Below are 24,434 nucleotides of genomic sequence, written 5' to 3' on the forward strand. Positions count from 1 at the left end.
TGGCTGTTTTAGTGCTCCCCCTTCCATCATAACCGCTGCACTTGCCTTTCCCTACAAATAGATCAAGCTCTTCCCACAGACGGTGTCAATTGTAGGGACTCAAATTGGATCGGACCCAGAATAGGGATGGGTTAACCCAATAAGCCCAAACAATAAATTTTTAGAGAGGGTATAAGAACTAGTTCCATTCGATAGAAAAGTCATGACATTGTGCAGCAAAGGATGCTTCAAACTAATCAAATGATAAAAACTCTCCTCGGCTAGGTCTTAGGGGATGTCTTTCTAGGTTCTATCTTTTTCCCCCCCTTCTAATGTCATCCATTTTCAGGTTATATACCACGTTCCTCACCCCATTCTTATCGTACACGTGTAGGTTCTATTCTGGAAACTTCTTTTTGTCCCATCCAGCACCTCCTGAAACCTTTGCTCAGCAGCCATAAGGCTGCTTGGTTACTGTTCAGGAATCACCTCCACATTAATGCGGTCAAAGAGTTAGTTGGGAAGCATTTAATGTGGAGGTACCAACTTTAGAAGATATTTGTTATCTCTCTCGATTCCTCCTTTGTTCTGTATTCACTTTCCAGTTCTAATACAACTTTGTGGAGTACTCTGAATAGTGAGATAGTTACATCCAACTCGGACTATGGTATCCGAGGTGGATCTTATCCTCGGACGCGTTTTGGGCCGCTATATATGACTTCCATCCCTTTTTCTTATACTACTCCCACAATATCTTTCTTTAACCATCCTTGGCCAAGCGAATGTCCTCGGACTGGGCCGTTGGGCCACAAGCCCATTTTCTACGATTTCCACATCATCTTTTTGGATAATTGGCCCCACAATTATGGATTTGAAAAACCTTTTCACTTCTTGGCTTGTATTTGCTCCAGTGCCTTTCTCTTCTTATCTAATAACCCTTCTTCTCTAATAACCCAAATAGCAAGCCCCCCCCCCCCCCCCCCCCCAAAAAAAAAAAAAAAAAAAAACAAACAAACAAAATATGAATCTGAAACTCATAAAAGAAAAGGAATAAAACCTAGAAACTGAAAATTCCTAATAAAAATTCAGGAAGAATTTGAACTTCTAGTTTTTTCCCTGATTTTAATGAAATCCCTTAATTTATAGCAAACCTAATTCAATTTCATATTGCTACTACGCCAAACACCTTTTTTGATGTGTACTTAAAAGTGTAACATCCCATAAAAGGCTCTTGCCCAGTTGACATTTGGCCACAAAAGCAAATAGCCCCAAAAAAATCAGCAACTACTTCACACTCTTAGCTTTAGTATTCTTGTAACCAAATGCTTGCTAATCATCAAATCTTGTATAGCAAATTGTTGCACACCCCGAATACTTTTATTCATTACCATGATTGCTCAATGCCATAAGAGCATTCCACTGATGGTCATAACTCAAGCATCCTTCTTCTATATTCAATCTCATGTGTGTCAAAAAATTTTAAGAATGAAATTTGTTAGTTGGTGGTTTCAAGTAAAAATCACATTTTGCACAAAATCTAAGTAGCCTAACTCACTAACTTGATGAAAGAAAAACCAAAACCTTAGCTGAAATATTTTTACTGCAAAGAGCAATTACTTTTAGCTGAAAAAAGAAAAAGAAAATGCAAGTCTAAATCTCTTCCCAAACCTATAAAAAAAGAATGAAAGAAAATGCATATCAAATTATCATTCAAGGTAAAATATATATTAGTGTGCAAAAGAACTACAAACATCCAAGACAATTAAAAATTAACAATATCCACACACAAAAAAAAAAAAAGCTTCATGTGAAGATTATGCTTAATTATGCTGTGAAAAGTTGAACATATGAAAAGCAATGAATTTAATTTTATGTATTGAACACTATTATGCTACTATAATCTCATACTAAACTAAGAATATCTACAAAATCTATATAACATTATAGCTATATTGGTTTTCAAACACCCTCTTCTCGAATTATCAAATTATTAAAAAAAATTAAACCTCTTCTTCACTCTTTACTCAAACTTGTTTTCATGGCTCATATTTCAACAATTGCAGTAGACAATTTTCTATTAATAGTAAAATTTGTGTATACACAAATTACAGTTTCATGTAAAGTGTACATACACATGCTCTATACCTCTAAGGAAGGAAACATCACAAACCCTTTACATATGTGGGTTAGATTTAAAACAAACTACATACATTCCAAGTTTGATAAGACAACTCAATGGTAGAAAAATGTTCTTTATAAAATTAGATAGTAACATATTTTACAAAAGGAGGCAATTCTTTGTAACTCTATCTTGCTACTCATATTCTACAGTATACAACAAAGTGATTTATCTATCTAGGTACAATGGGCAATAGCATTGGTTGTTCTTAAGCACAATTCAATACAGACAAATGAGACAGAAAAGAAAAAAAAAAAAAAGTAACATAACAAATACAAAAAGTACCAGTGTTCCAGCCCTCCAAAACTCCATAAACAAAACTCTTTTCTAGCCCAAAAATACAAAAAGTTCCCTCCTTTCCCACAAATCCAAGAGGGTTGAGACCACCAATAACTCCCCACAGCAGTCAGACAAACCTCTCAAAGAAACCCGAAGAAAGCATGACCAAAAACATATAAAGCTTCCTCCTTTTTCTTATTGAACCAAAAAACCCAGCAAAGGCAGTTCCTTTTCCCATTCACTCTCAAAATCCAACAAAACAAAATAGCAAGATCATATACAACAAAGCAAGCAGCAAGGCATGGAAGCAAAAGGAAAAGAGGAGATATGAACAAAAAGCGGGGCAAAGAAAAGAAAAGAGAAAGAAGCAAAGATAAATCAATAACATTTCCCCACTTCGTTCTTACTTTCTTTTGTTTCTTCTCTATACTCAGCTATTGATGATTTAGGAACTAATTTATGTGGGAAAACAAATCATGCCATATGAACACTATTTAGGAATTCTATCAAACTCTTGTGAGAAGCCAATAACAAATCCGAAAAAGACTTCTAGTTTGAATTCTTTCAAACTCAAGTTTATTTGCCTCCATCTAAAACAACATTTCTAACAAAAACTTAGCAGTCTTAATTTTAAAAAGAGAAACAAATACTTATCCCAATGAAGAAAAAATTGGAAACAATTGTTGCTTCAGTTTCACTGGAGTCTATTGTTCTCAACACAAAATATTTTGCCAAAAAAAAAAAAAATGGAATCCAAAATATTTTGGGGTTTATGTGATTTGTAACTGCTTGAAACCAAAACAATATGAGCCATACTATAGTATTTCCAACTACCATAGTGACTTGTTTTGTGGACGGTACTTATTATTGCACCAAGCTCGACCTCTAAATCCTACTGTTATGTTCAATTATAAACTACATCTAATCCTAATTGGCTTTTATGTTTAGAATTATATGCAAAACTAAATCAATTAGGCTCCAGAAATAAATATATAAATTCTAATATAAAGTTAAAATTTTATAAAACAAACATGAATTCTAATATCAAACTCCAAATAAATTATATAACATGCAACAAAGAAACCCAAAAAAGAAAAAAAGAAAAGAAAAGAAACCATAGTAGCTAAATATACAAATAAAATAGTAATTAAAAGACATTGACACGCAGAAATTAATATCTAAAACTAAAGAAGCATACCTTGCTCAAAAACCTTTTTATTTCGATAAGATCAAATCTGGCTCAGAAAACCTTAAATTAAAAGAACACAATTTAAATAGATTAGTAAACCCAATGGCCAAATAAAGAAAATAGGTAAGAGGGAAAATCCTAAAATTATATTAAAAACATATCTTAAAACACAAATGAGTCATTCTATCCACTACAGTGACAACTCATGAATGTAGTATTATACAAAATATGAATGGTTTTGATTCATGGGCAACTAAACAGGCCTAAGAGATGTGCCTAATAAGGGAAACATGCAAAGAAGAATCCATTATCAGGTCTAATGTTATTTGCCTTAGTCAAATAGTTCGATAGTCAATAGCTTCATAATTTCTCTACAACTAAAAGTAATGGCTTATAGGTATTTGTCATGAACAACTCTAAAACATGACAGATACTAATTTTACAACAAAAAGCTTGCATTTGTTCTCAGCGTTGAAACAAAGGTTATTGTTTCAAATTTGTTGTTAATTAATATAGGGATAATTACAGTAAACCCACCTGTGGTATGACCCGTTTTCACTTTGCCTACCCGTGGTTTAAAACTTTACACTTTGCCCACCTAAGGTTAGTCCCGTTAGCCTTTTGTAACCCACCTCTCCGTTTATTGTTAGAAAACACATTTTTAGGCAAAAACAAATATAACGAGAATAAAAAAGCTAGGGTTTTAAATTTCGCATGAACATTGTATTGAGGTCGAGGTTGAGCCATACTAAAATTGGCAATCTGGAATTCCTCCAACAAGATTTTCGCCTTGTGTAAAATTGCCTCACAAGCTTGTCACTCCTTCTCCAGGTGCAATGCACTCTGATTATACCAAATACACCATGCCACCATTATCACAAACTCCAAGACATCATCACTTACATTTTCCAAACTTTAGGTGCCACAGGAATTCTATGAATTCTGGAAAAACCGAATCGTGGGCATCAAATGAAAGACTCGAGATCCTCCATACTTCTTGAGCTTTTTCGCAGTCCTAAAGGGCATGGCTATTGCTCTCTTACTTAACTCCACACACCTCACAAACCGAATCAGCTATGACATATCTTCAGCATAGATTAGCCTTTGTTGGCAATATATTTTTGCTAGCTTTCCACGCAAATGACTTGATTGTTTGGAATATTCAGGCGCCAAAGAGTTTTCCGAAAGCTCTTGGACTTTTGCTTATTAGAGGAGCCTCCAGAATTATTGTTACTACTTGACACCATAGCCACCTTATATGCGCTTCTAATTGTGAAATTGCCCTTTGGCATATAGGCCCAAGCCAAACGATCGGCAGGAAGTCTCTCACTTAATGGAATGCTCATAGGATAGTGTTGGCTTATATCCCATGCTTTTGATCAATAATTTTCAATGCTCAAGTGATCCACTGGGACAAGGAGTTTTCATCCAAATTTAAAACCCTAACCTTTTTATTCTTGTTATATTTGTTTTTGCCTAAAAATGTGTTTTTCTAATGGCAAACGGAGAGGTGGGTTATGGAAGGCTAACGAAACTAGCCTTAGGTGGGCAAAGTGTAAAGTTTTAAACCAGGGATAGGCAAAGTGAAAACGGGTCATACCTCAGGTGAGTTTATTGTAATTATCCCATTAATATAACACCATGGTATCATCCAAACTCACTCAAGCCCCTAATAGGTGGATTTCACACAAGTTAGGAGAAGTGTTCAGTTGGTGAATGGTTTGTATGTAGGCTCTATAAAGGGAAGCACTAAACATCATATACATGTATTCATAAAAAGCAAGGACCTCACATAGCGTGAAAATACTAGAATTGTTTTTTTCAAGAGAAATACCTATTGGGGAATAAGTCGTGGGCAACTCATTCCCTTCGTGGCCTAAACAAAAACCTGAAAACTCCTGAATAACAATAAAAAATTAAGCTATAATCAAATTAAGTAATACAACTTTGACTAAAACAATCAAATCAGGGAGGAGTAAAATAAAAATCAGATAATGATTCATAGATATAAAACCCAAATCGCCCAGATTATAAACCAACCAATCAAATCTTCATTAATTTATGCCATCCATACTCAACATAATTCCAAACCCTCTCATCAATAGATTTTACGAATGCTTTCATCCTTACTTTCCAATAAGCATAATTATTCCCATCAAAGTGAGGAGGAAAAACAAGAGAGTGTCCATGTTCCATGACAACAGGGATCAAGGATCAACTCAGAGATCAAAAAATCTCAAACAAGAGAGCTACTTGCTCTGATACCATTTGATCGGTTTTAGACCCCTTAAACCACAATTGGATTAACCTAGTTTATTAGCCAAGTGATTAACTTAGTCAAATTTATGTAATTCTAGGTTATCACAAACATACAATCATATCAAAAGTATAAAGCAGCGGTAATATAATAAACACAATGACACAACTTTCACCTAGCTATCCTTAAGGTAAACTGAATTCACTATACGAAAGAATCTAAGTTCATACAAAAGGACTTATAAGCTCCCCGCTTGACTTCCTAATGCTACCCACCAGTAGAACTTACTGACACAACCACGTGCAAGCTTTGAATCCACAGACTTCTTCTTTCTTGGATTCTCCAATCAGCTACAAGCACCCACGCCTGTTATTCTTTAAGCTCCAATAGTAGAAACCAAGTTGATCATCAAGATGTTGATACTATTTCTACCTTGAAAACCCTAAACTTTGTGTAAAGAAAAGCTCCTCTAGATCTCATAAGAGATTTACACAAAACAAAAAAGTATGAGCAACAATATAACATGAGCAACTCTTAAAACGTGGCTAGGGTTTTTCTTTATATACCTAGGGTAAAAATAGAAAACCCAAAACGTTTAATGAGTTAGGGCTGAGTTGGAAAATTCTGCAGAAAAGCATTCTGCCCGAGATTCGATTGATCGAGTCTTTCTTTCGATCGATCGAGCCAGGCCGAAATACACCAATGCATCCGCAGCCTCTCAATTCCAACTTTACATGAAAGACACAACTTTGAGCAAGCCTAAACAAGACTAAACATAATGTTTTGATCATGGTTTACCAACATTACACATTAGAGTTCTAAATACATAACTTCCTAAATCTTTACAACCTAACAAAGACAAATCTTCTTAGTTGATATGTTATAGTCTTCGCAGATGAAATGCCTAATTTCATCACCGACTACGATCTAAAATTCTGAGTTTACAAAAATTTGTGATTTATATCTTCTATGACTTTTCACATAAATCACATACTATGCATCTCATAGACTAAGCTAATGTCCCATTAGTTCATTTAGAAATAGTCTCATGTAATTAAACAATTTAATTATTTATGACATGCCAATAAATTGGATTTTAGGGCATAAACCCCAACACTACGATTCACTCTCCCTGTTCCCTAATGCAAGGTTGCCACCCAAGTTCAAGATGCCAACCCTCGACAAGTTTAATGGGACCGGCTGCCCAAAGTCCCATTTGAAGATGTATGTTGGGAAATTTAGACCCCGGTTGATAGAATTAACTAGTTTTAAATCCAAGTTGTTAATTAGATTTATTATTAATAAAACTTGTTAAAATAAACAAACGTCAATATTATGTCAAAATCATGCAATGAAAAAAAATAAATAAGACAAGATATGATGACCCAGGAAAACCAATGAAACCAACCAGTTTCACAGTAAAAAACTTGGGGGGGAAACTTTCCCGTAAAGCAATCCACTATAGTGAAGAGAAGTTTCAGATCTAGTACAAAACCTTTTTCCCTAGACTCTACAATCCCCGTAGATGAACTCACAGCAGAAACCTTCTACCGCTTCAGAACCTCTGAACTCTTCAATATATGAATGCCACCCTTTTTGTTGCATGGATCCCAATACGTGACTAACTCCTTTGCATGAATCCTAGTACGTGACTCACTCACCAACTTGAGGAAGAAGAATGTTGGCTGCAGAGTTCTTCACTTCATCAACAATGAAGATCAAGAAGCACTTGGTTACAAAACCCTAAGGCGTAAAGACGCAGTAACTTCTTTCAGAGAGAATAAGGCATCGGTCACCTTTTGCATATGTTCTCCTTGTATTCTCTTATATGACGGCCTCTAAAATAAGCCTTATATAGGTCTAGGGTTGTGAGAAAAGAAACCTTACACAAATACAAAAGCCTGGCCCAAAAATCAAATCTGAAAATTCTGATTTCCCGAAATCTCGATTGATCGAGAGGTGTCGAGGAGGTGTTGAGATTTAATGAATCTCAACAGATAGCAGCTATCGAGGAGGTTTCGAAAAGGTGTCGAGGGGACAGAAACTTTCTCGATCGATTGACTAGCTATCGAGAAGCTATTGAGATTGCGATAAGAATCAGCTGAAGAGCTCGACAGATAGCCAGGTGTCGAGGAGGTGTCCAGCAGCTATCGAGCTATCTATCCGCAGGTGTCGAGCTATCTGTCCAGCTTTATTGAATACCTTTTCTTCACTTGTTTCTTGGTCCAATCTTCATGACTTTAATACTAGACTTGAACAACATGTTTCTTCAAGTATTAAACCTGACTTAAATCTACTCAAATACAAGTAAAGTGCATTTTGTCAAAGGATTAGCCAACTACATAAAATATGTCCTTAACAATTTCCCCCTTTGGCAATCCTTGACAAAACCACAACAAACAAATGAACATATGAAAGAAGTTATAAATCACTCAACTCATACTCACTTATTGAATACAATAAAATCTATCCTAACACAAACCCTTGAAAAACTTTGCAAGAAGAGAGTTTATGGCAAGTAGACTTTGACAACCTGTATTTCTGAAACACTTTAAACAAAACTCATCAAGGCATCTTAGTGTGAAACAGAAATAATAGATTGCATACAAGAGGAGGTGTCCAGCAGCTATCGAGCTATCTATCCGCAAGTGTCGAGCTATCTGTCTAGCTTTATTGAACACCTTTTCTTCACTTGTTTCTTGGTCCAATCTTTATAGCTTTAATACTAGACTTGAACAACATGTTTCTTCAAGTATTAAACACAACTTAGATCTACCCAAATACAAGTAAAATGCGTTTTGTCAAAGGATTAACCAACTACATAAAATATGTCCTTAACAGTTAAGTAGACACTTAGTGTATTATTGATGTATGGATATGTGTGGTTGTGTGAGTCAATAATTCATATAGTGCAAGTGGGATGAGTTTTGCCATTTAGTTTAAAATATTTTTTATAAAAACAATGACAAATAGATAGTGACAATTGCATAAAAATGTTATACAAACTCAATAAAATAAAATGGCTATATCTACCCACATTGACAATAGAAAATAACAATTGAAAATGAATTATCATGTAATGATTTCGAAATATGAAAACTCATAGAATGATATTATAACATTTTATGTATTTGCGACTTTTGTTTTGTCAATAACTAAATAATTTAAATATTCTTTTTATTAAATTTTGTTTAATCTAACTTTCTAAATGACCCCCCTAAAAAAAATTCCTAGAGCCGCCACTGCTAGGAATACCAAACCAGTAAAAAACTTGGGGATGATTTTACCTAGCTATCCTCAAGGTAAAACAGATCCACTATGAAAGAATTGAAGTTTTTACAATAGAACTTAGACCACTAACATCCTATTGCTATCTCGTGTAGAAAACTTAAAACCACGACCACATGTTAGCTTTGAGTCCACAGACTACTTATTTCCTTGATCCATTGCAGCAACTGAAGCAATCACCAAGTTCTTGACATGAATCTTGATCTTGATAACCCTAAGTGTGTATAAAGGTAAACAACTCTAGATGTCACAAGAGATTCAACACACAGCACATCAAAGACTTCTAAAACGTATTTAGGGTTTTTCCTTTTGTACTTGGATTAAAACATAAAACCCTATACATCAAATCGGGCTTGGTTTGAGTTGGTAATTCTGCAGAAAAAATAATCTGCACGAGGTTCAATTGATCAAGTCTAATTTTCGATCGATCGAGTCTTGCGGATTTAGTCCAATAAATCCTGCAATCACTCGATTCCAACTTTACAAATAAACACACTTTGAGCAGCCTAAATCTAGACTCTAAGTTTTGATCATGGTTTGCCAACACATTACAAATTGAAGTTTTAATATATTTAGTTCATAAAGTCTTAGAACCTAACAGAAAATTTATTCATAAGAAATTTTTGTCATGAAATTTAGCTAGCACTAAAAATCGTAAGGATAATAATATAGGGAGTTCGTGTTTTCATGTAGGGCAAGAAAACCTTCCCTTCCCAGCCAAGCAATCTCCAAAGTCCAAACTAAGGTAACCTATATGATTACTAATATAAATTCTTCCATTGTGATCGTCTCGGTATTGCGTCTTTCTATATGAGTCTTACGATTGATCCTTTTGTAAACAAACATTAAAAATTACTTATTTTCTTATCTAATTCTCATTACGTATCAACGAAAGCCGTACTTATCGACTATAAGTTTTACTGAATTATAATTAAAGATACCAGTTCCACATGGACATGGGTTCATGCTAATGCATGGTAGATTTCATGAGAATTAGCATTGACCAAACAGTAATGCATCTGGTTTTAGTGGTTTATCAATATATAATTATATATTTATAGTTTTTAAATATCCACGGATGATGTGACCTTTTGTTTTTATTATTGCAAATAACTTTTAGTTTTGTAAGTTGTAATTTGAGTAATGTGATCTTAGGAGGTGTTTGGTAGAGTAGTTTAAGTAATATTTGTAGTTTTTAAAAATACTTGTGGGTGAAAAAGTGTGTGAAAATATGTGTAATGTTATTTAAAATGTAAAAATGTGAGTTTGAGATGGGGTACCAAACAAGTAGTCTTTAAACTTTTGATTGTTCAACTAAGTTGGTTTTCTTTTAATTATTATTATTATTATTTAATAAATGTGTCAATATTATCATCCTTGCCGGAATATGATATCCAAAAATTTAGTGAATTTATTTTTGAGACATTATATCCATATGGAAGTTTAATAACTTAAAAATATTTTCCATAACATTTTTTTGGGGTAAAATTACTCATCACTATCTTGATGGTTTTAGTGTAGCATTGGATTCAAGTCAAGTCTTTTTTTTTTCCTCCAATTCTTTTGGGGTTTAGGAGAAAAGTCCCCATCCCTATAAATCTTGTCAAGACTAAGCACAAAAAATTACTCATTATAAAAACTAAAAAATTATTTTAACTTGCTTATTACGTTTATGGGATTTTTTTTGTTTAAAAAAATTTAAATGAACGTATGCTATATCATTTTAACCTTTGAATTTCAATTAATCTTTGTTTAATAAAATGACGTTGACATATAAAAAAATTGAAAGGCTGGGTTTACAAATTAAAAATTTAGACATCTAACTGAATGGTAATCCAAATTACACGGACCAAATATTAGTGTGAATCTTTTCTTTCCTTTCACTTCTAAGTCAAAACTTATACGAAAAACAGTAAGTCAATAATTTTTCCACTCTCTTTCTTTTTAGATAAACATCATGCATGTTCCCTCAAAAAATAATAATAAAAAATAAGATTAGCACCATGGATTGCCTGCTAAGTCATTTAGAGTTGTAGAGTTCGTACGTACCTGTTTAGATGCCGGAAGCAACGGCATTTTAAGAATGCTAATATCCAAAAAAAAAAAAAAAGACTGCTAATAAGATTTCTTTAGAGTAGAGTTTCCATTTTCATTCTTCTAAATGCGACTATCTATTATAAGCTGGGTTGCTACTAACTGGGGAGACTTTAACTGACCAATTTTTTAGTGCCAACAGCTAGCGGCCAAAATTCTGGTGTCATGATAGTAGCATTCGTGGTGAAGCCTCCCAAACCGGATCCACTTAATCACAATGTATTAGGATAAAGTTTATTTATAATGAAAATTTTTAAATGTATTTGTTCTTCAATTTCATTTGTAGTCGTTTGACCTAAGTAAGGATGGAGTCAGAGAAAAGTCGTTCACTAACAAGCCTGGGAATTCGATCAGGCAAATTGATGATTGGCCGAGCGAAATCAAACAAATTCAAAATGCTATTGGAGTCTAGTTTTGCATGACATTCGCACGACACTCAGTCAAGTGAACATGTTAAGGAAGGCAACCGACCTTGCTTTCACAATTTATTTGTAGCCAATCATCCCATGAATGTAATCTACACCATATTAGCGAGAAGTCTTGTAAGTGAGCCCGTATCACCGACAATCTTTGTAGGGATTTGATGAGTTGGGCTTGACCCCGAAGTGCATGTTTTTCTTGATTGAGTTTTCACTTTGTGAACTATTCTTTGTTGGTGGATGAGTGAGTTGTTCGTGTAATTGTTATTAATTTATTTGCTTTATCCATATTGAACTTGAAATTGGTTTATTAATTACTTGGACATATCAATTGCAAAATTTATAAAATTGGGAGTAAGCCGACTTTAGGGTTGTAAACAACATTTTTCAATTGGTATCAAAGCATAGGTTCACCTTGCTTGGATTTATTTACCTTGTGTGATCCTTTGACTATTCCCCATATTTTGATTGCAGCAATTATGCTTTTGGAAAGTTTGCAGTGTACATTTTTGAAATCTATTGATAATAAAGTCTGGTTCTGTTAGAAGGGTTGGACCATCCCTTAAATTGTTGTGGCCAGATGGTCCAAGGAACAACAAGCTAAGTCTTTTTTTTTTTTTTTTTGCTGAATAAAAAAATTATAGTTTTGATGAGTCCTATGTTAAACTCAAATGATATGATAAATTCTAATTTCATCATAGATAAAAAGGTTGCTAAGCCTAGAATAGTGAGAAAAGTTATGAGATCTTTACTTGAGAGATTCCTTCCTAAGGTCAGTGCCAATTTGCCATAGAAGAAAAGAAAGGATCTAGGTTACCAATGGATTCAAAATTTTTGACACGTTTGAAGTTCTAAAATTGCAAAAATGCCCCCTTACAATGAATGATTGAAAATTCTAAGTTTTAAATGCTTCAAATTTAATCCGATCGGAATGGACATTGTAATGATACACCAAATCCCCAGTGGATTCAAACTAAGAATTCAATCACCTAAATCTCATGCGAAATCACAAATGAACAACATCAAATTTTCTTGAAAGGAATTAATTTCTTAGTGCATCAAAAATTTCAATATACATTTTCAACAAGATCAAAAAAAAAATATATATATATATATATCAAATCTCAGTGCGAAATCCTACATTTCAAGTTTGTCATTCAACTACATTTCAAGTTTCAACAAATTCCTAAGAAAAACATCAAATTCAGTTCTCGAGGGGAACAACATGACTTCTTTATCAACACATTCCCGAAGTAGAACACCTTAAATGGGGACAAAATTGCAAAATGCCCATTTTGGGCAAACTAAGCAGCGTTTTGCCTTCTTTCTCAAACTAATTAGGGAAATGCCCCTCTTTTGAAACTCAATTTTCACAAAATCGAGTTATAAAAAAAAAAATTCTGGAGCCCTATAGAGGCGTTTTTAAAGACCAATAATGACGTTTTCAGGACTTATAGTGACGTTTTGTAATTCGACTTTCAATAAATCGAGTTATAGGCAATTTTTTTTTAATTTTTTTTACCTATAACTCAATTTTTTATAAATCAAGTTACAAAACGCCACAATAGGTCCTGAAAACGTCACTATAAGCTCCTTAAAAACGCCGCTATAGGGCCTAAATCGATTTTAAGAAACTCGATTTTCAAAAGATGGGCATTTTCCTAACTAGTTTGAGAAAGAGGGCAAAACGCTGCTTTGTTTGCCCAAAAGGGACATTTTGCAATTTTTTCCCCTTAAATGGGCATAAAAAATTGTCTCAAATCACACATTCATGAGCCAAAACACTCCTTAAAGGTCATAAAACCTTATCTTAACTCAACAAATTTATGTGATAATGTGATAAAACACCTTGAATTTTCATGAAATTCTATTCCAAAATCATCTTAAACCAACACATACTTATGAAGTAAAACACCTTAAATAGTCATGAAACCTCATCATGGCGGTCACACAAATTCAAAAGGAAAAACACCATGCATGGTCCTAAATTCTCATCATCTTAAGTTCATTAAGGAAAAAATTACACTAGTATAAACATGGTTATCACTCATTAGTTACCATGTCACACATATTACGCAATTTCATATACTCAAAAGAATAATGATACACTTATACTCATTTTCTATAGTCAAACATACACAATTCGAACATTTGGAAAGAAATTTATTCAAGTGAGAAGAAGAAAGCTTACATTGTTAATTAGCCAAAAGGATGGTGTACCACGTACATGATTTTTTTTTTTTTTTTTTTTTTTGAGAAATGGCATACATGATTGATAATATCGTTTAACAAAAAACCAGTAATCAAGCATTATTATTATTATTATTATTATTTGATGGGAAATCAAGCTTTATTGATTTAATTTCACATAATAATCATCCTAAGGTGGACAATCCCCACGCAGAGGATACGTAGGGATTCAAGAAAGTTTGTTTAATCTATTTTGAATTACATAACATGCATCGAGAAAAATTATGGCAGCATATATGATTCCATTTAAAATGAAGTACTGAGAGTTAGGAGTTTTTGGAAAATGCTAGGATCAGTTTTGATGTTGTACAAATTAATCAAGAATTTGAGGTTTGACTTCTGAATTTTTGAGAGGGGGCATGTGATGAAAGCACCAATTGGAATTAAAGTCTAAGGAGCACTCCACGTAGAAAACAAGCGTGAAAGCCCATGCTAAATTTGAGGATACACAACCTGAACAACCCAACTTTCAAAATCTCTCTATAAAAGGAGGATGTAGAGGACATGGGAAACCATATCCAATGTCACTGAAACAATATTCTTTCAAAATCAAATGGCTTAATCCATAGCGAGCCTTGTATGTTTGCTCCTCCTCTTCGCGGTGATGGTGGCAGAGGCAGATCCCCAAAAGGCGAAGAAAGTGAAATGCCAAGACAAAAACTACCCTGATTGTTACCATCAAGACCTATATTGCCCTGACTCCTGTCATCGAAATTGTCAGGTGGATTGTGCCTCATGCCAACCTGTTTGTAGTCTTGACTCCCAAACATCGCCGCCACCTCCAACAACTTCACCCTCTCCACCCCCTCCTTCTACCATCTATCCTTCCCCACCTCCACCACCTCCTAAGACTATCTATTCTTTGTCACCTCCACCTCCATTGACAACATCCACTCCCCCTTCTTCGCATCCCCCTCCACCACCACCGTCGCCGCCTCTGCCATCACCAAAGCCTAAGAAGCACTCACCTCCACCCCCTTATACTATTTATTCTTCACCACCTCCACCACCTTCTACCACTATTTATTCTTCACCCCCTCCACCTCCTTTGACAACACCCACTCCCCCTTCTGCACTTTCTCCTCCACCTCCCCCAGCTTCGGGTTCTGATGGGAAGAAGGTTAAATGCATAAATAAGAACTACCCTCACTGCTATGCCATGGAGCATAGTTGTCCTAGTGGTTGCCCCGAACAATGTGAGGTTGACTGCGTTACCTGCAGTCCCGTTTGCAGTAAGTTTGTACTTGCATATTTTTTCCCCTTCTTTTCTTCTTTAGGAATTGAAGTTACGAGTACCAACATATGATTCCATCTCAAAATCTTTTTTGAATAGGTGATTCCTTTTAAACTTGTTTTAGGAATAGTCTATCAATCCTATTTTTGTTTAGTTTTAGCAGTATTAGAAACTCTAAAAAGAACAAATATATATATACACACATACACACATATGGGTTGCTAGCCCATGCAATGTATGGAAAAGTTTAACAAATTATAATCTTTTTCTTCCAAAAATGATATTTAAAAATTATAGTAATTATTAATAGACATTTATCATGATTCTATTTGTATAGAATTTAAAATCAATTTAAAATACATAAATAAAAAAATAATGTGTAAAATTATGAGACCTCAAAAGTTTTAGGAGGAAAAATATTGTGAAATGTCTTTGGTTTATATATATGTGTTTGTGAAAACATATGGATTTTTCAAAATTTATATGTGACAATCTTATTAAACAAGTAAATAAAAATAGATATCTTGATTCAGGTGTATTACGAATTACAAAAGTAATTCATAAATTTTATTTATTATGTTATTAAAATGATAATGACACTAATCAAAATCATTACCATGTCATTTAGTAATCCTTTTGGAAAAAAGTTGATACTATCTTTAGCATTTTGCATGAATTGACATGCATATAAAGGACATTCTGGCCTTTTGCCCCTTTTGGGGAAAATAATTGGCCTTATGCCCCTGTTTCGAAACTATATAGGGGCATGCCCCTATTTTGATACTCGATCTCCCTAAAGCCGAGTTACTAAAATACTCGATCATTCCAGGGCCGAGTTATGTGCAGGTTCCTGACACGCTGGTCCTTCAGCGTGGATTTTGGGCAATAAAATATTCCCGCGTAACTGTTTAGAACTATGTATTGCACAAATCGAGTTATATACAAAATATACCCCAATTTTGAATGTAAAGTCTCCCAAACAGTTTGTCTTCCTCCTTCCTCAGCTCATCTCCCAAACAGTTTGTCTTCCTCCTTCATTAGTCCGATCAGTAGCCACCCTTAGTTCAACGCATCTTCATCTTCAAGTTCTCTTATTTCTACCTGTACCCAAACCAAATCGGTCAGTATACCCTTTCCGAACCTCAACCCAAACCTACATCCAAACCCACACCTTTCACTCTCACCATAACCCTTACCATCGGCGAAGCTGAACCCAATCCATCTTCAGAGTTAAAGGATTAGAAACATATTAAGGTAATTTGTAAATGCCGAGTTCAATTTTTTTTCCCTTTGCATTTAAATTTAGTTATGTGTTGCTTATGCATGTACTCTAATTTGAGCATGGGTGTGGCTTATTAAGTTTTTCTCTATTAGAGTTATCTCTATTCATTATTATTGTTGCTGTTTTAGCTTTGCTGGGTTTGGTTTTGAACAGGGTTTTGGGTACGGGTGTTCATTTGGCATGACAATGGTGTTCATTATTAGGGAAAATTTCTTTTTAATGCCCTATATATCTACTGTCATTTCAGTCAGGTTTTGATGAATTATACTGACTTGTGAACGGAATTTTTGTATTATGTATCCAAAAGGTGTTTGTCATTGTAATTGATGTTTACTTTTCTCTTTTTCTGATTTTTGTTAAAGAGAATATGGAAATTTGCTAGGTTCATTAGGATGTTTTGAGTAAGATTCACATTTACAGCCTTTCATGGGGTTTCAGATGTTGAATTGTTGTCCTTACTCTAATAATGCTAACTTTTAGCTGTCAAAAGAAAATATGAAATTATGCCAAGAGCCTTCTAGGTAAGGCATTGCCCGATTCTTCCAATGAATAGAACTTGGGCTCAAATTATTGGAAAAATTAATGTTAGTTGTTTAAATTGTGCTTCTCTGCCAGACTTTCTGTGAATGAATGCATATTAGACTTATGTGGTTGCATGTGTAAGAAATTTGCTGATTGGGAACATATGTTCAAAAGCTGAAATAGGACTTTTTAACATGTTTACAGAGATATTGAGTTGTAATCATAAGTCTAGAACTAGACTCTTACCTTCTTCTGCTTCTTTTTCCCCTTGGAACTGACCTAATTTATCCATATTGTAAAACTCTACATTGGATTTAAATCACAGCTTTTTGTTTAATGTGTTTATCCATTGGTGATGTGATTATGCTGTGCTTAATTTTTTTAGTTTTCATAGAATTATTGTAATCCTACTCTATCATTTGGACTCATGAATCTCATAATATATTTAAGAAGGATTTGTTCCTAGTTTTGTTTTATGTTATGGTTTTTTGCTAGTACTAGAATCTCAATTTTTTTTGTTATATGGAATATGTTTGTGAAACCTTATCGACTCCAATGTATTTCAGAACCTGTCATTCACTTAAGGCTACTACACTACAAAACAGACAGTATAGCGAACTATAGAATAGAGAAAATTATAAAAACTTGGAACAAATTTGATCGAATGAAGACTCTAAGCTGTGATTGCTATTTACCTGTTAGATTTTTGGCTGTTAGATTTTTCTCTAAACTTGGAACAAAGTATATTGAACAAAGTATATGGAATATGTTGTATGAAAGGGGTCCCTCCTTTTCCCCCTTCCCATTTCCCCTTTCCTTTGGGACCAAAACTTAATAAATAAAAAAAGAAAAGCATGAATGCTTTACGTTCCCACCATTTTGTAATTTTTTAAATATCCTTATCTTTTCAAATGTTGTTTTGTGCTGAAAGCTGCATTGTAGTTGTTTTGTTAGTTGTTTTGATACTTTCATTGTTAATATGTAATAAGGTTAACTTATATTCCCTTTGAAACAAGTTGTATGTTTTTTGCAAGTCCTAGCTATATTGGAAATTACGATTGTCAATAATTGCAAGTCCAGCGAACTTTGTTAATATCTGCTTTTGGTCAACGGTATATTAACATGATTGCATACGTGTTAGATATGCAGCAACTGCAAAGTGTGGAACCTGGACCCGCAAATGGTGCACAGTTGACGCGGCAGCCGGTGCATCGATCCACGGCACTGTGGGAGACACCTATCGGTCAGGTATGTACTTGTATAGAACTTCGGACGTGTCGAAATCGTTTCATTTTCTTTTTGTAGGGTTCTTTGATTATTTGTAAATAGATGTTCGAAATGGTATTATTTCTGTTTTGGTTTAGGTAGTTTATTTAATCAAAAGAGAAAAGTGTATGAAACATAAATAAGCGTGAATTTAAAAACACTCTTTCATTAACAGCATCTAGTCTTATTTCCAGATGAAAGCTCGAAAATGTGTTGAAAACACAAGAGCTATTTAGACCTCCAATTAAAATTACGGCTCGATAGATTTTACACAAACTTAATACAAAGTGCGGAATAGTGTAAATGCGAGCGGATGAACAAGTAAGCTACTCTAATCCATAAACTAAGAAACACAGCAGTATAATGGAATATAAAAGAGTAGGGAAGAAGGATGCAAACATAGAAAACACCAAGACATGTTCTCGAAGAGGAAACCGAAGAACTCAGCGAAAAACCTCTCCGCCGCCCTCCAAGCGGAAATCGATCCACTAGACAATCAGTTGGGATACATGGGTTAGCAAGAGACCCTCCAAGCCTAATCTACCCGATGTACCTAAGCCCTCCAAGCTCCTACTCCAACAAGGCTTCTCGGAAACGTGTCTTGTCTTAGTTATCCGGATCCCGCAACAAGCTCCATGTTGCATCTGCCATCCTTGCTTCTTCCAATGCTTCCCAGCAACTCCAAAGCACTCTCTACACTCTGAATAGGTGTGGGTTGTGTTTGGGTACAAATCTCCTCTCAAGGTATGATAATGGGAGAGGGATGGAGAAGAGGCTACAATGATTTCTCACTAAGGAGGAGTAGCTCTCTCTCAAAAGATGGGTGTGTGTGTTGTAGAAAACCTATCTAGGGTTTTTCTATCTGAATAGCCTCTCAACATTTTGGGTAATGAGGGTATATATAGTATGGGTGAAGGGTAAGAAAGTCACTCATTAAAATCCTCCAGGCAGAATGTTTCGCGCTGTCTCGCGGGAAGGCCTTACCCGCGAGACACTCGCGAAAACGACAGCCTGGCATGACTCTTCAGCTTCCAGTCATGTGCTTCTCACATGACTCTTTCGCGGCTTAGCTTCCAGCGACACACCCGCGAGATCCACTGATCTTCAATAAAACTTGAGTCTTCACCAACTTGATACTAAACCCAATACAATTAAATCCCACAAAATACAAGGAAATGAAATAAAGTAATTACAACACATTTTGTCATGGAATAAAGCCAATATAAAACATAGTTGTAAATCACAACTTTACAGTTTCTCTCTCAAAATTCTCTCTGGAAGCTCTCTACATTTCGTGGGTATAAGGGTCTATATATAGTGGTGGGTGTTTTGAATGCGAAGAGTCATTTTTCAAAATAGAGCTAGCTGGCGACTTGGCCTCGTGACTTGACTGAGTCGCTAGTTCAAGCCGCGAGCTAACTGAATGGCCAGTCTGGACTTTTTGTCCTCTAATGCTACAGCTGGCATGATGGTTCAGCCTTTCTGCATGTTTCACTCGTGTGCATCTTCTAGCGGCTTGCCAGCTGCGAGCCAGCCGTGAGCTCCAGTAGCGAGTCCCTACTTCACTGCATATTTTTGAGCATTTCTTCACAATCTCTCGCAAACTACCTTTACAAGATTCCCACTTAAATACAGGGTTTCTAAATATTGAATTACAAGAAAATTTGTCATGGAATAAAACCAACAAGATGGTTGATTAAATTCAACCTTACAATCTCCCCCTTTGGCTATTCCATGACAAAATCTTACAACAAACTCTGGACTTAACGCGTGAGTTGGGAAAAGTTAATCAAAACTCACTCACACCTAACTCTAGAATCTGTGAAGCTCTTGAACCATAAGAACAAGTATCTCCTGAAACACAATCAACACAATATGATCACTATATGCAAAAAACTTGTAATGCATATGGAGCAAGCACAATGCGATCAAGCAAAATGGCACTAAGTGATAACCCATGGCTACACCAAAAATGAACAATCACTATAAATGGTGATCACAATGCTCATTCACACATGGAATGAACATCCGGACATGCAAGCTAATAAACTCAATTTCAAAGTATCATTTGCATGTCCAACACTCAGCCAATGCAACAACACAAGGTAATTGCATTAAGGATAAAGAATCCAACAAAGGGCACAAGAGTGATGTACTTAAAAAAAATGCATAACATTTAACAACAAGTACTTAAGCTACAAAGCATGGGTACAAAAACCTTAAGCTTACAAAAGCAACAGGTGCAAATAACTGAAACTAAATAACATAACATAAACACTGAAATATGGTAATATGAAGCAAAATATTAAACATAGGCCTGCTTGTTGAAATCTCCCCCTTTGATTCAGCTCTTTCTCCCTCTATCATTGTACTCCCCCCTTAACATCATCTCCCCCTTTTTGTCATTGAATAACTAGTCCTCATCTTCTTCTAGCTTTCTTTGAATTTGATCCAATTGAGTTTGGAAATAAGTGAACTTCATATCACACCGAATGTTGAGATGGTTCAAGATAGATGCGAGTCTGGACGTCTTGGTCCCCAACTCATGGACAGATGCCACAATGTTGTCTAACTTCTCATCAAATAGGGATGAGCTAAAGCGCGAACCACTGTGAAATGCTAAAGTTTCCATTTTGATTCCCTTCCGACTATGACCAATGCTAGCGTTGAACGTACGCGTGTTGATTGGAGCCAGTTTTATGCAGGGAGACTCATCTGTTGATGGATGAATCCCTTTGAACTTTAATATCCTAAAATGAGGCAGCAAAAAAGAATGCATATCCTTGACTCAGTTTGTAAAATCGTTTTGTACAGAACATGAAAGATATGAGCACAAATGTCAATGTCTACATCAGAGATCAGATCATGAAGAAACAAGGCACGTCCAAGGTTCATATACCCGATGCTTGATAATAGGTACAGATTGTGAAACATGATGATTGTAAGCACCCTCAATTTTAGAGGAAGAGAGGAAACACTGACTGAGTTCCCATTTGACGAGAATTCCAAGTCTTTTCCAAGAGCATCCCGAAGTAGATCCTCATCTGGGTATAGATCATCATAAACCGGTGAGTTTTTAAGCATCAGCCGGTTGATGTGAAGGATCTTAGCCAGATATGAAGGAGAGATTGAGAAACTTTTTCTTTTAACCCAGCACTTGAGTTCTTCTCCTTCAACAATTGCATTGGTAGAAAACTCTTTTACCAAACTCTCATATGCTTCATCAAGGTCAGAGAGAAGGTAATCCCAATCTTTGTGAGCAATCCATTTAGGAATGTCTGTGTCAAAAAGAGAAGGTTGATCAACAACTCTTTCAACCAACGATGTAGCATCTCTGAAATAGTTCTCATGAGTCTGAAAGGCAGCATATGATCTGAACTTGTTGGGATTGAACACTCCTGATGATGAATGAGTCCTCTTTGTTCTAGGTGAGAGGTCATCAACATCAATGATAGGCTCCTTCCCTTTCCTGCTGCCCCCTTTCACAGCTGCTCTCTTGAATGGAGACATTTTCACCCTGCATCATGTTTTACCAAAAACAAGAGAAACCACACAAGACACCAAACATTATTAGCATTGGGTTAGTTCCAAAACATGGATAATTAAGAAAACCCTAAAAACTTGAGATTTAGGTCCCAAACATGACAATAAGTGCATGTGTGCCACTAACAACACAATGTTTACTCAAGATAGAGTAGATCAGTACAAAACCATAAACAAACACACAACAATTTCACCATAAGATTAGATACCCATATTCAATCAAGAGATATACAAATATCAACAAAAACACACAATCCAAGAGATATATGCGGTAAATGTGAAATATAATGTGTAAGAAACAAAACCCATACCTTTCCTTGAAGATTGAAACGGAAATGATGAACAACAATGGTGGTTTATGTGAGAAACACAGTGAGTTTAAGAGAGGCTAAAACAAGGAAGACAATGAATAGTCACAAAAGATCGAGGGAAAACTAAAACATTTTAAAAACTGACCAATTTGCACAAAACACGCGATTTTCGCGACTAAGTCAAACCGCGTGCAAGTCGCCAGGGCTAGTTGCTTGAACACTTAAGAACAAAAATTTGAAAAAATTTTGTAAGTGTTTTTCATGACTGGAAGGTCTACCCGTGAGAAAGTCGCGAGGTAAGCCGCAAAATCTCTGTGTACCCCTCGCGACTAGACCTTCCACCCGCGAATAATTCGCCACAATGAGTCGCGAGAAACATAAAATCCCAAATTTTGAAAAATATTCTAAGTATTTTTCACGACTGGGACTTTGACCTGCCAGTGAGTCGTGAAGACCTTCTGAGTAATGTTCGCAACTGGGGGTGTGCAATTGGATTAACCCGCAACTGAGTCGCCAGAACAGGGCAACACTATTTTTGAAATTTTGACAATTTTTATAAAACAAAATACTTTCCAAAAACAAACTAAAACACTCAAAAGTCTTTTTGTGTTTGATCAACAAAGATTGACATGTGAAAACACATTTAATTAAGTACAATCACACAAATGAATATGACATTCATTGAACATAGACATGTGTCATGTGTGTGGATATCAGAAATGAGATAGTCCTTAGTCTAATGTAAAGCTTTAATGACCAATTCAATCAAGGCATACACAATTAGCACTAGATAATGTGACCCATCTCAGTTATAGAAATATGCATATATGATAATCATAACTATGAAGCTTTTCATTTGGCTCCATATACATCATGTCATTTGATCTTTTTGAATCAATACATCTCATTGTGAGATCGATGCCTGAAATTTTGATATTTCAATATGATGAGTTAGCCTTTGGCTTTTTGGGCACCATACATTTTAGTTTTGGTCGCTTTCTCGTTTTCTTAGTCAAATACTAGTATGTGCCACAGGCTTTTGCAGCTCAATATCTCTTTTCATTTGAAGATTTACATTTGGTGAGCTCGATTAAGCAAAAATGATAGAATTTAGACCCCTTAAACCAACCAGATTAACCTAGTTAATTAGCCAAGTGATTAACTAGGTTCTAAAGACTTAGGATTTTATGTATTTAGAACTCTAATGTGTAATGTTGGCAAGTCATGATCAAAACAGGTTGTTTAGGCTTGCTCAAAGTTGTGTCTTTTATGTAAAGTTGGAATCGAGTGGCTACAGAAGTATTTGTTACTTTCGGCGCGGCTCGATCGATCGAAAATTATACTCGATCGATTGAAAGTCGGCCAGAACGTTTTTTCTGCAGAATTCCAACTCAGCTCAAACTCTATTTAAACGTCTTGGGGTTCAAGTAAAACACTCTTATATATAAGGGAAACCCTAAAACATTTTTGGAGACTTTTAAGAGAGAGATTAGAGTGCCTCTTGTGCCTCATTTTATTTTTTAGGGTTTTGTACCCAAACCTCTCCAAGTCTATGTTGCTCATACATTGCGGTTTGTGTGAATCTCTTGTGAGATAATTGAGGAGCTTTCTTTCACATAAACTTAGGATTTTCAAGATAGAGATTATTTCAATATCTTGATAATCAACTCGGTTGCTGCCATTGGAGCTTAAAGAATAACAAGCATGGGTGCTTGTAGCTGATTGGAGAATCCAAGAAAGAACGAGTCCGTGGATTCGGAGCTTGCACGTGGCCATGTCAGTAAGTTCTACTGGTGGGTAACATTAGGAAGTCAAGAGGGGAGCTTGTAAGTCCTTTTGTATGAACTTCGATTCTTTCGCATAGTGGATTCAAGTTTACCTTGAGGATAGTTAGGTCAAATCCTCCCCAGGTTTTTACCGTGTGGTTTCCTGGGTGATCATATCATTGTGTTTTTTATTATTCCACTGCTTTATATTTTTTATATGATTGTATATTTGTGATAACCTAGAACTGCATAATTTGACTAAGTTAATCACTTGGCTAATTAACTAGATTAATCTGGTTGGTTTAAGGGGTCTAAATTCTATCAAGTGGTATCAGAGCAGGTAGCTCTTCTATTTTAGATCTTTTGATCTAAGAGCTGATCCTTGACCCCTGTTATCATGAATAATTTGAAGTGTCTTTCTGCTCATGTTTGTGATGATTTGAATAAAAAGGACGCTACTGTTTCTGTTGATTTTTTTAATGTCTGTGAAACTCTTTGTAAGGAATTATCTAAATCTTTGAAAATTGCTAAGAAATTTAAAGAAGAGTTAAAATTGGGTAATCTTGAAAAAGAGGA

The 24,434-nt window shown here is 35.2% G+C and overlaps 1 protein-coding gene across 1 annotated transcript; it reads left to right on the plus strand.

Moving 5' to 3' along the window:
* Nucleotides 1-14,538: 14,538 nt before the first annotated feature.
* Nucleotides 14,539-19,778, plus strand: LOC136062503 (leucine-rich repeat extensin-like protein 3). The gene is made up of 3 exons (XM_065761592.1): nucleotides 14,539-15,166; nucleotides 18,122-18,220; nucleotides 19,699-19,778. The coding sequence occupies exons 1-3, from the start codon at nucleotides 14,539-14,541 to the stop codon at nucleotides 19,776-19,778; spliced, it is 807 nt and encodes a 268-aa protein (XP_065617664.1).
* The last annotated feature ends 4,656 nt before the right edge of the window (nucleotides 19,779-24,434 follow it).

The sequence above is a fragment of the Quercus suber genome, unplaced genomic scaffold, assembly GCF_002906115.3.
Source record: "Quercus suber isolate HL8 unplaced genomic scaffold, Cork oak 2.0 scaffold_421, whole genome shotgun sequence".
NCBI lineage: Eukaryota > Viridiplantae > Streptophyta > Magnoliopsida > Fagales > Fagaceae > Quercus > Quercus suber.

What these genes read in the sequence shown, in the direction of transcription:
- LOC136062503 (XM_065761592.1), top strand. Translation starts at nt 14,539, where the DNA reads ATGGTGGCAGAGGCAGATCCCCAAAAGGCGAAGAAAGTGAAATGCCAA. An exon ending in TACCTGCAGTCCCGTTTGCA is followed by an intron (nt 15,167 to 18,121) that starts GTAAGTTTGTAC and finishes TTAGATATGCAG; the next exon opens with CAACTGCAAAGTGTGGAACC. An exon ending in GGGAGACACCTATCGGTCAG is followed by an intron (nt 18,221 to 19,698) that starts GTATGTACTTGT and finishes CTAATGCTACAG; the next exon opens with CTGGCATGATGGTTCAGCCT.